Source organism: Citrus clementina, unplaced genomic scaffold (assembly GCF_000493195.1).
Source record: "Citrus clementina cultivar Clemenules unplaced genomic scaffold, Citrus_clementina_v1.0 scaffold_8, whole genome shotgun sequence".
Taxonomy (NCBI): domain Eukaryota; kingdom Viridiplantae; phylum Streptophyta; class Magnoliopsida; order Sapindales; family Rutaceae; genus Citrus; species Citrus x clementina.
Window position 1 is genome coordinate 4,135,275 of NW_006262022.1, and position 12,832 is coordinate 4,148,106.

The following is a 12,832-nucleotide window of genomic DNA, read 5'->3' on the forward strand; positions in this document are numbered from 1 at the left end:
AAATAAACCCACCCTTAAATTTTGAAATTTTAAATTTTACTCAGTATACCCACTTAAATACCTAATATACCCTTATTAAACCCAATTTTTATAATAATAGTGATTTTACTCATTAAATTCATTTATAAACCCATTAAATTTTTCTAAAAAAATTGGTTGAATATAAGTCAACAAGCTTCTTTTGAAAAAATAAAAAAAGAAGCAAAAGGAAAAGAAACGAATTTATTGCTTTTAACATTTTAGAATACATTCATGAAATAGTTGTTTGAAGGAATTTGAAGTAGATTTATAAAGAACACCAAAAGAAAAATTCCAAGGACAAGAAACTGCTTTCTTGGAGTGAAAAGAAAATTCTTCGACGAAGGACACCAAATATTTGTCTGTCTGTTTCTATTGACGAAGTCTCACATACATGTGGAGTTTACTTGCAGGTTTGAATGCATCTCTCTATCAATTTAGATTGGAAAAGGGAAAAAAACAAAAATCAAATGTAAATAAAAAAAATTCATACGTGTTCATGATTCAAATTATTGTTAATATTGTTTTGTTATTCCATAAAATTAATATATATCAAATCAATAACAACCAACTTTATTACTCTGAATCGAATTACACGTGCCTATTTAACAAAAACATATGGCTTGACAGAAGAATCACACATTTTGATTGATTAGGGTTTAATAAAAATATGATTAGAGTTCTATTAAACTATGTTGAATATAAAGATGAGTTTAAAGAGTAAAAATTCTAGTTTTTTCCTTTTTTATTATAATCTAATGTCAATAACTGTAATTTAATTTAGGAGTATTTTAATCATAAAAAATTATTTTTAAAAGTTAATTTACTGAGTAGTTTGGTGGATTCAAATAATCTCACCCATTATATTATTCACTCGATATTATCTTTTGAGCTGATCAAGTAAACTTTTTATAATGTTTTAAATAGTAAAAATTGGACAAGAAATAACATGTAATTAAATTTAAAGAATTCTTGTGAAAAAATCGGTTGAATATAAGTCAACAAGCTTCTTCTGAAAGAATAAAAAAAGAAGCAAAAGGAAAAGAAACGAATTTATTACTTTTAACATTTTAGAATACATTCATGAAATAGTTGTTTGAAGGTATTTCAAGTTGATTTATAAAGGACACCAAAAGCAAAGCTCCAAGGACAAGAAACTGCTTTCTTGGAGTGAAAAGAAAAATCTTTGACGAAGGACACCAAATATTTGTCTGTCTGTTACTATTGACGAAGTCTCACATGCATGTGGAGTTTAAGGTTTTGAATGTATCTCTCTATCAATTTCAAATGGAAAAGGGGAAAAAAATAAAAATCAAAAGTAAATAAAAAAAAATTCATACCCATTTAAATTATTGTCAATATTGTTTTGTTATTCCGTAAAATCAATATCCATCAAATCAATAACAACCAATTTTGTTATTTTGAATCGAATCACATGTGCTCATTTAGTAAAAATATATGACTTGACAAAAGAATCACACGTATTGATTGATTAGGGTTTAATGAAAATCTGATTAGGGTTCTATAAAATTATGTTGAATATAAAGATGAGTTCAAAGAGTAAAATTTTTAATTTTTTTAATATATTTTAATGTCCATAACTATAATTTAATTTAAGGATATTCTAATCATAAAAAGTTATTTTTAAAAATTAATTTACTGAGTAGTTTGGTATATTCAAATAATTTCACCCATTATATAATTTACTCATATTATCTTTTGAGCTGATAAGTAAACTTCTTATAATGTTTTAAATAGCGAATATTGGACAAGAAATATCATGTAATTAAATTTAAAAAATTATAAGCGGAGCACTATGTCCCAATTCCCCATGGAGTTGGAAAAAAAAACTACGTAAACTTGTGTTTTCTATAAAAAAAAAATAATAATAATAAATAAATAAACTTTTGTGTTTCAAAGGACAGAAACAGAATCCAAGTAAAATGGCGGTCCAAATCCTTAAACACATCATCTTCTCAGTTTCAAAGCCCAAGCCAAAACCCCAGCTACTGTCCCAATTCTCCACCTCATCATCAACTCCACCGTCTGATCAATCCCACAACCTAATCGCCACCGTCGTTTCACTCCTCACTCACCACCGCTCCAAATCACGATGGAACCACCTCCTCTCCCTCTGCCGCTCCGGTTTAACCCCCACCCAGTTTTCCCAAATTGCCCTCGGCCTTAAAAATAATCCCCATCTTGCCCTCCACTTCTTCTCCTTCACACAACACAAGTCTCTCTGCAAACACAGCCTCAGCTCTTATGCTACAATCATTCACATCCTCTCTCGGGCCAGGCTTATCGGCCCGGCACGAGATGTCATCCGGGTCGCCCTCAGATCACCAGAAAATGATCCAAAATTGAAACTTTTTGAGGTTCTTGTGAAAACTTACAGGGAGTGTGGCTCAGCTCCGTTTGTGTTTGATTTGTTGATAAAGTGTTGCTTAGAAGTGAAAAATATTGAAAAGATTGAAACTTGTGTTGATATTGTTAGAATGTTAATGTCCCGTGGGCTTAGTGTTAAAGTCAGCACATGTAATGCTTTGATATGGGAGGTTTCTAGGGGTAAAGGTGTAATTTCGGGGTATGAGATTTATAGGGAGGTGTTTGGGTTAGATAGTGATGCGACTGCAGGAATTGGTAAAGATGTGAAAAGGGTTGTTAGAGTTAGGCCTAACGTGCACACATTCAATGCTTTGATGGTGGGTTTTTATAGAGAAGGTGCTTTTGAGAAAGTGGAGGACGTATGGGTTGAAATGGCGAGATTGGGATGTGAACCTGATTGTTATAGTTATAGTGTTTTGATGGCTGTGTTTTGTGAGGAAAGGAGGATGAGAGAAGCTGAGAAGCTATGGGAAGAAATGAGGGATAAGAATGTAGAGCATGATGTTGTCGCTTACAACACTATTATTGGTGGATTTTGTGAGATTGGAGAAATGCCAAGGGCGGAGGAGTTTTTTAGGGAGATGGGGTTGAGTGGGGTTGAGAGTAGTAGTGTGACTTTTGAGCATCTTGTTAATGGATATTGTAGAGCTGGGGATGTTGATTCAGCAATTTTGGTGTATAACGATATGTGTAGGAAGGGTTTTGAGCCGGAGGGTTCTACGATTGAGGTGTTGATTGGAGAGCTTTGTGATAAGAGAAGAGTATTCGAAGCACTGGATATATTGAAGGCTCGAGTTGTAAAGTTTGGTTTGTTTCCGACAGAGAAAAGTTATATGTTCTTGATTAAGGGGTTGTGTGAGGAGGGGAAGATGGAAGAAGCATTGAAGGTTCAGGCAGAGATGGTAGGGAAAGGATTTGAGCCAAGTTTGGAGATTTATAGTTCTTTTATAGATGGTTATATGAAAGAAGGAAATGTGGAAATGGCAACAATGCTGAGGAAGGAGATGTTTGAAAATCAAGTGAGGCAGGCAGATGGTTAGTTTGGAGTTTTTGGATGAGTATTAGCCAACCCTATAAGTCATGACATCATCCAATCACCATTATAAGGTTGAATGGCTTCAACTATGTGGTGCTTCCGACTTGATATTATGAATAGCTTACTTATTTTGTGCTTTTGCTGCAACTTCAATGTGTAATATTTTCTGGCTGTTGTCTCATTGTGAACTTGTAGGTGCTTGTTTGGTATAGGGGAATTCTTTTCTGTTGTTCTGGGTGAAGCAAATCTTGACATGTTCAAGGTATGGCACTCAATAATGACTTCTTTAACAGATTGCTTCTTGTGATTATAGAAACACAAATGTTCTGGAGGTAGACTTGACTGCTGAATTATCGATGTTAATTTGGTATTAAAAGGAAAAGATATGAGTCCTACATAGTTCATATCATTCTGAATTTAGTTTTGTTCTTCAGAAGAACCTGTGACTTTTCATTTGAAGCTAGAAGCAAAAGCTGTATCAGTCATTGGTTAAAGGGACGTATCAAGTTAGCTATCTCTGGATTACTTACATAATTTTAAGTATATGATGAGAATCATGCACTTAAAGATCTTTTTGGTGTTTTATGGTCTTAAATCACCCTAGAGTTGGATGCATTTCTCTATCTGGGTCATGAATATAGTACTCTTTAGTTTAGCATTGAAAAAGAATTCATATTTTGCTGTCCAAATTAGAAAAGGTTGATTACGTTTCTTGTAAATTGATCTGATTTTTTCGAATGGAAAAGAGGAGTAAAAGCAATAGTCCCATTTTTTATTCGCACTAAATATTTTCTTTACAGATTCGTGTCAGATGTTGCTCTTAGGCAGGCACAATTTGCTCAATGGCCATCCACATGATCAATTTTCTGAATGCATTGTGATGGAGGAAATCAAATGCTTCTGCTATTAGGCTGTGAAGTAGAAAAGAAGCAACTGGGAGATAGGAGCACCTGCCGAGAAGCAGACGGTGAATCTTTCCTACTTGGTCACATTGACCATCATATTTGATGTAACATTTTATATCCTTAAATAGGTTAATTCTTATGTGAAATTCAATGTTAAGGGCAAAATCGCCTTGTGTAAATAAAATCAAAATCAGTTAAGTTACTAAACTGATGATGTAATTTGACCTCAATTCATCTATTTTCTGCCGTGCTTGTTCAGGGCAACCATTCAATCTTATTGCAACTATATTAAGATCACAAGAGAAATTCATAGCTGGGGATAGAAAAAGTTAGAGCAACCGGGGCAGGAGTTTCTTGAATATTTCTAAAAAAATCCAATGTTGTTTTATATTCTGGATCTGCTTTCTCTGGGCAGTTAGGCCACAAATGGAATGATTTTTCATCATATTTTTGCACTCTTGAGCAATCAATAGATGGAAAGATTAAAAGTAATTCAAATCTCAGAACTTCATACTTGATTGTTTCTCCCACGCTGCCCATGGATTCAGTGTAATAGATTATTTATCATGCCTGCATCTACATTTTTGAAGGGAATAAGGCGAATATAATCTGTCTGCTATTAGTACTGCCTGTGTACAACTGCCCAGATCATTTACAATTTTGAAAAATGGAGTGCTACTACTATACGAATTTCTGATGTAGGAAAATCGTAAACAAAGATTGTGATGGATCGAGTTGAGAATCACAAGGAAGGGAGTAGCCAAAGATTGAAAAGCGAGGAAGCCATTGAAAGAAACCAGGTCAAGAAAGCCATTGCTGCTGATATTTGATATCGACTACAAAACTTAGGAGGGCAGTAAGGATTTTCTGCGCGGAGCAAAAGATCGACAACACTCGCCGTTGAACATGCTGCTGCTAGTGTAAGAATAGACAAGACCTGTCGTGAAACATTACGAATTCATCAAATTTTACTTGTTATGGACGTAGTATGGAGTTGTGAACGAATCAAAATGGGGCATACCCAATCTCCAACGACAATTATAAGTAGAACTCCAGGTTGGCGAATGGGGCATTTGACTAGAACAGAGTATCCATCCACAATTGCCATCGTGAAACTCCAGGGAATGACCAAACCCATTATTGTTACCAAGTAGCTGAAAGTTTAATACCAATCCAATGAAAATCAGAACATTTCAGTCTAGTTTGAAACAGAAGAAATCCAATCTAATATCAATATGACTCTCATCACATTACAGGCAGATAAAAAAAAGTACCCAGTTGCTTTTTGCAACTTAAGAGAGTAAATAATGGAGTTCTTGAAATGAGCTGACATTTCAGAGCAACAAGGTATATTGAGCAGATGCTGCATGAGAAACTTAATTCAGCTAATGAACATTAAAATGCAGGGGATTTATGGATATATAAAATGATTCTGATGGTAGTCAACTCAATATGGAGAGAATCGCTGCACCATAAACCAAATTTCAATACTTTAATGTCACTCCTTGCTGACTAAGCCGGCGCATCAGACTTTTTAAGGGCTTTCAGAGCCGGCGCTGACCGGCTCAAATTTCTGTAGGCTGCCATGGGTAAAGTACTCTGGTGAGTGATGACTAAATAAATTCATATGGGAAGATGCAAATTTCTCAAATCTCTAAAACATTACTTAGAGATGCAACAATCATATTGCAGGTAGCAGTCTGATAAAGGACAACTGAAATGTCAAAACCAATTCAACAATAAAGGTTGACTGATTCTTCTTATTCCAAAGAGGAAAAAAGAAAAAAAAAATTAATTAGCAGCATAAAAACATAAGCAATTCCCCTGTAAAGCTTCCAAAAATATAATCGATCATCAACCAAATGTTAGCAAACATAATCTTTAGATAAACTGATTCACTAACTAATTCATCAAGATCAACCACATGAATCTGTCGCTTCATTTTACAGAATTAGAATGCCAAAAATGAAACTGAAACAAAATGATCATCCAAGAAAATCAGAAACATTCAGACATGAAATGAAAGAATATAAAAGAGAATGAAAAGATTTACCAAAAAGAAGTGTAGCTGTAAAACTCAACACCTAAAGACATGAAGAGAAGAGAAGCAGAAGAGAAAATGGTCTGTCCCAATCTCAAAGACAAACTAGCACTGGTTCCGACAGAGCCAGGCACTTGATTATCCGTTGCCATGTTGCATCAAGATATCTTCTCTCTTTCTTTCTGAAGCTCATGATCGTCTTACTTCTTCTTCAATTCCCCACCATAGCCACCGCCTCCCCCAACAAAACTTATCATCTATATATCAACCCAGAAGCTATAAAATACTATCAAATATGATCCTTCAGTATCCAAGATTTTCGTGAAAAACATTCTTGGCCATTTTCTTTTTTTTTTTTCCACCTTTTGCAAAAGAAAGAGAGAAGAAAGTTGGTGTGATGCAAAACCGGCTAGTCTTGAGGTGAGAGTTTGAACTTGTTAAAAACTAGTTTATTGCTCGATTGAATAATAATGAGAATAATAATGATGATAAAAGGTTTCTTTAATTATGACACTAGTGTTAAATTCTTTGTTTATGTGGGTGACATGGTCTTATTGCCTTTGATTGATGTGGCTATATTGGATTAAGGAGATTTTGGAACGTTGCTTTTATTTTTGGTATTTTTCAATTATATATATATCAAATAATTTTTTTTTATTTGTCAGGCAGCAACCACCAAAAATATCTGCTTGTTAATTGACAACCAACTGGAGTCGGTATATTATTTTCTCAAAAAAAAAATCATTTTTCCAATACTATTCGGCTGAAATTTCTCATGTAGATCATGAAAAACAACACTGGAGATATTAATAAATTTAAAAGAAGAATTAAAAAATTAACAACCCCTTTATTCGAAATCTTATATGGTTGTTAACAAAATGGGAGAAAAGGGTAGCTTTTATGAATGTCAAGCACTCCTGTTTTGGCTTAATAATAAATAATAACAATAAACAAACCTCAATACTCATCAAAATAATATGCAAATGGCCAGAAGAAGAAGGTGAGCCAGTGCTTCAAAGGAGGGTCATCGATTTCCCACGTGTCTTCCTATAATGGAATTCCCTTATTAGCGGGAGTGTGGTATCTACTTTTACCAGGGGATGAATCTTTATTAGCCTTTTTGAACTGTAGTATTCCCTGATTACCAATACAAATCACAGGCAAAATAAAAGTGAGTTGCTCAAAAACTAATAAATTCATACCCTTTTTTTGTTGGTTACCGAGCATAGTTCAGAAATAAGTGTTCGTAAAATCTACCTCATTTGTCATTAATGGAGAATTGAACCCAAGTGAAAAAGCCCATTTAATCTTGAGTTTATCATTCTCTATGATCAATCTGTAACTTTGGATAAATTTTGATGTTGGAGCACAGCGTGGAGAAAAATAAATTAGCAACATGCATGTTTTCAAACGCACTAAAAGCAGTTGAATATTTTTATGAGTGACTTTTAAAGTCTAGTTTGTGTCGGCAAAGACTCATTGGTAGCCAGCCACCCACTTGGTGTCTCTCGAGACTTTTTCTTCATAACAATCTTGTAAATCAAAATTTCTAATCTCCAACAAAGCATGTGGATTTTCTGGCAAGAGCATGGAAGGTTCAAGTCCTCTTCAAGGCATAATATTGAGAATGCTCATCATCGAACAAACAGAATGGTAACGCAGCACGAAGACTAAAACACAGCAACCCAAGTGAAATAATTTCGTAATTTTCTGTTCATACCTAGTCCTGGATGGCCGGATTGCTCGCAATTGATTTGCTACAGAAATTTCCACAGCTATCACAATCAAAATTTATGTAGCTGATAAAGACGAAAGAAAGAGCGACCCTACAAGCCACAGCAAAAAAGTCTAAGCAGAAGCTTGTGAATCAAATGCATGTGACGTGCTTTATAAGCAGGCGACCGAAGCATTTGCAATAATCAAAGCCCACCTAATTGTTTATACATGTATAGCTCATAGGTTTGGACCAATTTCTAATTTCATCACTGACTGTAGAAACTGTGCTAGAAAGAATATGGATGCTAAAATCTTGGCCAAATCACCATTCATCGAGGATTTTCATTCAAAAGAAAAAATTCAATTGAGTGAGAAAGAAAATTTGAATATCCAAACCTCAGTCTCTGGAATGGATGAAGAAAATGTTAATGGTTTACTTAGGGAAGGTCTCTAGCATGTGAAAAAACGCGATAGAACAATGTATAACGACAATGGAGAAATTAATTAGTAGATACTACTACCAAAAGTAAATTCAACAAGAATAATCATAGACCAGTTATTGCATTTTACGAAAGTACCCACCCACGCTTCAAACTCAATAACAAGTTACAGGTATGTTACCCCTGCCAAATCCAGGGCATACATTAAAAACAATTATGACACTTCTAAACAGCGCGCCACTTTCTCTTCATCTTCATCTTACAGCTGCCGCACCACCAAACACAGAGAAAAAGACGGTTCAGCTGCTTAGAGAAACCAAAATTATTTGGCCAAGTTAAATAAAAACTACAAAACTTAACAAGTAATCAAGTATATTAAAAGAAGAACTGATGAAATAATGAGACAATTAAACCATTTTATTCAAGCAATGACTTCTCTCCTGCCCCCTAACCCGCCAACCAATTAAAAACTACCATGATCCTTCATGTTGACAAACTAACAAACTAAAATATTTCAATGATAGGGCACAACATTCCACAAAAGCAAATTTCTGAATATATGCACAGCTCATTGTTGAACCACCAGCACCATATTGTGCAAATCTGTTACCTGATCACAGGATCCAGATCACAAGACATCCAAAAAAAAAGGTTCTTTAGAAAGAAATAACAGAGTAAGGAAGGCTTGAATCATGAAGATCAGATTAAATCGGTGATATTAGCGGGGTATAAGTTACAAATTTGTACAGTTTAGGTTAGGTGGGATAACAGTCACCAAGTTGTATTGCTTCTATTTTGTTCTCTGTTCCCAATTCAAATAAAAATATACAACTTCGAGGTAAAGAATGTAAACGATTTGGGAAATCACAGAGCAACAAAGCATAAAGATTCTCCTTATGCTGACCAAAGATCAAATAATCAGACCATAAAATATTAGATCTTCAACAATTTTAACTACCAACCAAGACAAGGCCAGAAGCCAATCATGGTTTGTTTCTAACAATACAGACGAGGGAGACATTTATGACACGCTTATCCAGCAAACTATTTCCCTTGTAAAGAAGTAATGGCAAATGCAACAGACTTGTTGATCAGGAGTGTATGGAGAAGAAAATAGGCAATCTAAGTATCTCGATGCCCCCGTTGGTATAGTCAGCGACATTATATAACATATATCTTTAGCTGTGCATAAATCACATTAATTGTTTTGCGCCATATATTTGACATTGGGAATAATCATCCCAACAACGAATTTAGTGTTCCACTGCTTAACCACTCCTTGCAATCCTCCTCTTCATCAAGCTCAGTAATAATACTAATTCAAAGGGGCAGCAAAGTAACCATTGACCAGCAATCTCCTATACCTTGTCGACATTTCTGAATTCCTGCTACTTACTAACTAATTGAAATAATGCGTCTCATAGATTAAAAACATCTTAGTTGTATTTGGACTATTCACAAAAACAACCTAAATAAAACAAAAAATCATCACACAACCTAAATTAAATACTCATGCAAACCACAAAAAGAATCAAAACAAAGAAGAAACCGACGAATGCCCACTTCACAACAAAATCAATAATCGAACTTTACCACATCGATCAATCCCTAATCACATCAAACTCGTAACTATTTAAAACAATTGATAAACAATACCTAGAGAGAGAAAGAGAGAGTTAGAATTCGAGCTTGAGCTCTTCTTTTTCTCTGGAGAAATAGTGAAGAAGGTAGGGGGTGACGCGAATCACAACGACCCAGGTCCCGAACATGGCCACGTGGCTCCGCAGCTGCTTCAAGGCCGCCGCCTTGTCTGGCTTCTTCATGAACATTCCCGGAAACATCCTTGCTTCGGCTTAAACCCTAGCTTTGTGTTACTCTGTTGATCAGACGCTTCAATATGTTTTGTTGCTGTATCGAGCGAAGATTTATTATCGGGGGTTCGGGGTTTTGGGTTCTAGTTTTAGGGCGTCAAGGGAGCTACTTTGGCACGTGCGAGTGGCTTTCGACCGTCCGTTTCACACGTGTGTGATCTATTCTTGTGAAATAACGCATTGCTCCCGCGACTTTCACTAATATTTGTTATTTCTTTCTTCTCAAGCCATGAAGCTCTCAAAATTAGGGTTGGCAAAAAAGTTCGGGTCGGCCCAAGCCCGCCTGGGTCCAGTTCAGGCCCGCAGGCTTATGCCCGGCCCTCACCCATAAGGGCCTGGACAAGGGCTCAAGAAAAAAAGCTCGGACAAAGCCCAAGCCCACTACTTTTTTAAAAAATAATTTTATAAATTAGAATAATATAATTAAAATTAAAAAGTACTTTAAAAATAAAAAAGAAAACTTAAATTCTTAACTTATAAATTAATTATGATTCAAAAAAATTAAAATTATGATACTAAATTCTCTCTTTTGTGTCAATTAATTAAGAGAGCGTTTGAATTAAAAAATCTAGTATTAAAGAAAATTAAAGTTATGAGTTTTTATTTGCTTTATTTTATTTTAATTTGAAATATTGATTTTCTTTAATTTATCTATGATTGTAATAACTTGTTGATCATTAATTTATTTCAAATTTATAATAATTTAAAAAATTTTAAATAAATAACTAAAGCCCAAGCCCGGCCCAGGCCCGCAATGGGCCCGGCCCGACCCGACCCAGGCCCATACACTTAACTAACAGAGGGCTTGGACATGGGCTTGAAAAAGCCCGGTCTAAGCCCGCTGTTTGCCATCCCTACTCAAAATGTGAGTAAAGTTTGTTTTCTTGTTTTTTTTTTTCTTTCAGAATGATTAGGGGAGCCCAAATTACAATTTTAACTGAACTCAAGTGGCAATTAGAATATGCTATTTAGGGTCTTATAGATGGTATAACTTACATCAACTCAAAATAAATTTCTTTTTTCTTACGACTCAAATGTTGTTTGTTAAACAATTAGAGATTGAAGAAAATTACTTTAAGGTCAATTGCAAGTTACGTATAATGTAACTTAATAATTTTGTACAACTAAAACAAAAACTTGATTAAGACCTTGAGGGACTAATGCCAGCTCTATACTTGTTCGGTTATTGCTTTTAGTTTATCATAACAAGCCATAGATTTAAAATTGAAAAAAAAAATGAAACTTTTGTCCACGACCTCAAGTTCCCTTAAACCGGCCTTGCTTAGCCAAATAAAATTAGTTTTGAGTTAACGTGATTAATTCTTAGAACAATGTGCTTAATATTCACAAACAATTCAAGTTTGGTGTAGAGTAGGGTTGATTTTTGGGTATTAAGGGTCTTAGGAGATTTTTATTTATTTATTTACATTTAGCAATTTCAATACTAAGGTGGTTTTTTCTTTTTTGTCTTAAATCTGAATAGACTTGAATTAGTTTGAATTTTGAATAGAGCTGAATGTATGAATCTAAATGATATGTTTATTTTTTTATTTGAATCGCTAAAAATTAAATATTAAGTCATTTTTTTAACTTAAAAAAATTGAAAACTAATATTTTTATATTTATGCCCTTACAAATTATAAATGTTAAATAAATAATAAACATCTCAAAGAATATAAATAAGATAATAAATTATCATAACATAAATTATATTCAATTGAATACAACTTTTTAATATTATATATTATATATGTTGATCAATTTTATTATAGTTTATGATGCTTTTATATGAAAAATATTAATAAAAAACTATGAAGATAAATAACGCTGATTTAAAGTAAATAAAAAGATAAAAATATTAATAGTTTACCACTATATATTATCACAAGTTATATATAGATAGGTAATAATGCTAATTATTAAATTTTATTTAGGTAATAATGAAAATTAATTAATTAGATAGAGATATTTTGGAGAATATCTTTTAATGATATCATTTAGACTTTTTAGGTTAAGCAAAAAGCAAAAAAATATAAATTAGCTCAAAAACTTAATGATTAAAAATCTTTATTAAGTTGAAAAAATTAATAATGAAACTACTGTACAATATTATTAATTATACCTTTTTAAAGTTATCAAATATAGAATTTATATAAAAATCTTAATTGTAGGATACTTATTAATTAGAGAAAGACCTAAAAAATAAGTTTTTATACTAGCGATGGCAGAAATCCCCATGGGGACAGGGGCCTTCGGGAATTTTTCTTATTTGGGGAGGGTATGAGGATAATTTTATATTCAATTTCTTATTCGGGGAAGGGATAAAGATAATTTTTTACCTAATTTCTTTTTCGGGGAAGAGACGTGGATGAGCTTGAATCCCCATCCCCTCCCCAATCCTCATTTTCCCAATTTGA

The 12,832-nt window shown here is 33.7% G+C and overlaps 3 protein-coding genes across 3 annotated transcripts; 1 reads left to right on the top strand and 2 right to left on the bottom strand.

The window, feature by feature from the left end:
* The first annotated feature begins 1,917 nt into the window (after positions 1–1,917).
* On the top strand, positions 1,918–4,653 carry LOC18035587 (pentatricopeptide repeat-containing protein At2g15980). The gene is made up of 3 exons (XM_006423091.2): positions 1,918–3,513; positions 3,638–3,704; positions 4,243–4,653. The coding sequence occupies exon 1, from the start codon at positions 1,962–1,964 to the stop codon at positions 3,444–3,446; it is 1,485 nt and encodes a 494-aa protein (XP_006423154.1). The 5' UTR covers positions 1,918–1,961; the 3' UTR covers positions 3,447–3,513; positions 3,638–3,704; positions 4,243–4,653.
* A 23-nt stretch (positions 4,654–4,676) lies between these two features.
* LOC18035588 (CASP-like protein 5C1) lies at positions 4,677–6,994 on the bottom strand. The gene is made up of 3 exons (XM_006423093.2): positions 6,401–6,994; positions 5,369–5,501; positions 4,677–5,284 (listed from the first exon to the last, which is right to left on the bottom strand). The coding sequence occupies exons 1-3, from the start codon at positions 6,538–6,540 to the stop codon at positions 5,090–5,092; spliced, it is 468 nt and encodes a 155-aa protein (XP_006423156.1). The 5' UTR covers positions 6,541–6,994; the 3' UTR covers positions 4,677–5,089.
* Positions 6,995–8,541: 1,547 nt separating this feature from the next.
* On the bottom strand, positions 8,542–10,526 carry LOC18035574 (mitochondrial import receptor subunit TOM6 homolog). The gene is made up of 2 exons (XM_006423094.2): positions 10,201–10,526; positions 8,542–8,847 (listed from the first exon to the last, which is right to left on the bottom strand). Exon 1 carries the CDS (start codon positions 10,383–10,385, stop codon positions 10,221–10,223), a length of 165 nt encoding a protein of 54 aa, XP_006423157.1. The 5' UTR covers positions 10,386–10,526; the 3' UTR covers positions 8,542–8,847; positions 10,201–10,220.
* Between the last annotated feature and the right edge of the window lie 2,306 nt (positions 10,527–12,832).

Excerpts from the sequence above, each read along its gene's own strand:
- LOC18035587 (XM_006423091.2), top strand. The coding sequence starts at position 1,962 with ATGGCGGTCCAAATCCTTAAACACATCATCTTCTCAGTTTCAAAGCCC.
- LOC18035588 (XM_006423093.2), bottom strand. The coding sequence starts at position 6,540 with ATGGCAACGGATAATCAAGTGCCTGGCTCTGTCGGAACCAGTGCTAGT. Across the intron at positions 5,502-6,400 it reads TACAGCTACACTTCTTTTTG|CTACTTGGTAACAATAATGG; the intron begins GTAAATCTTTTC and ends TTAAACTTTCAG. Across the intron at positions 5,285-5,368 it reads TAATTGTCGTTGGAGATTGG|GTCTTGTCTATTCTTACACT; the intron begins GTATGCCCCATT and ends GTTTCACGACAG.
- LOC18035574 (XM_006423094.2), bottom strand. The coding sequence starts at position 10,385 with ATGTTTCCGGGAATGTTCATGAAGAAGCCAGACAAGGCGGCGGCCTTG.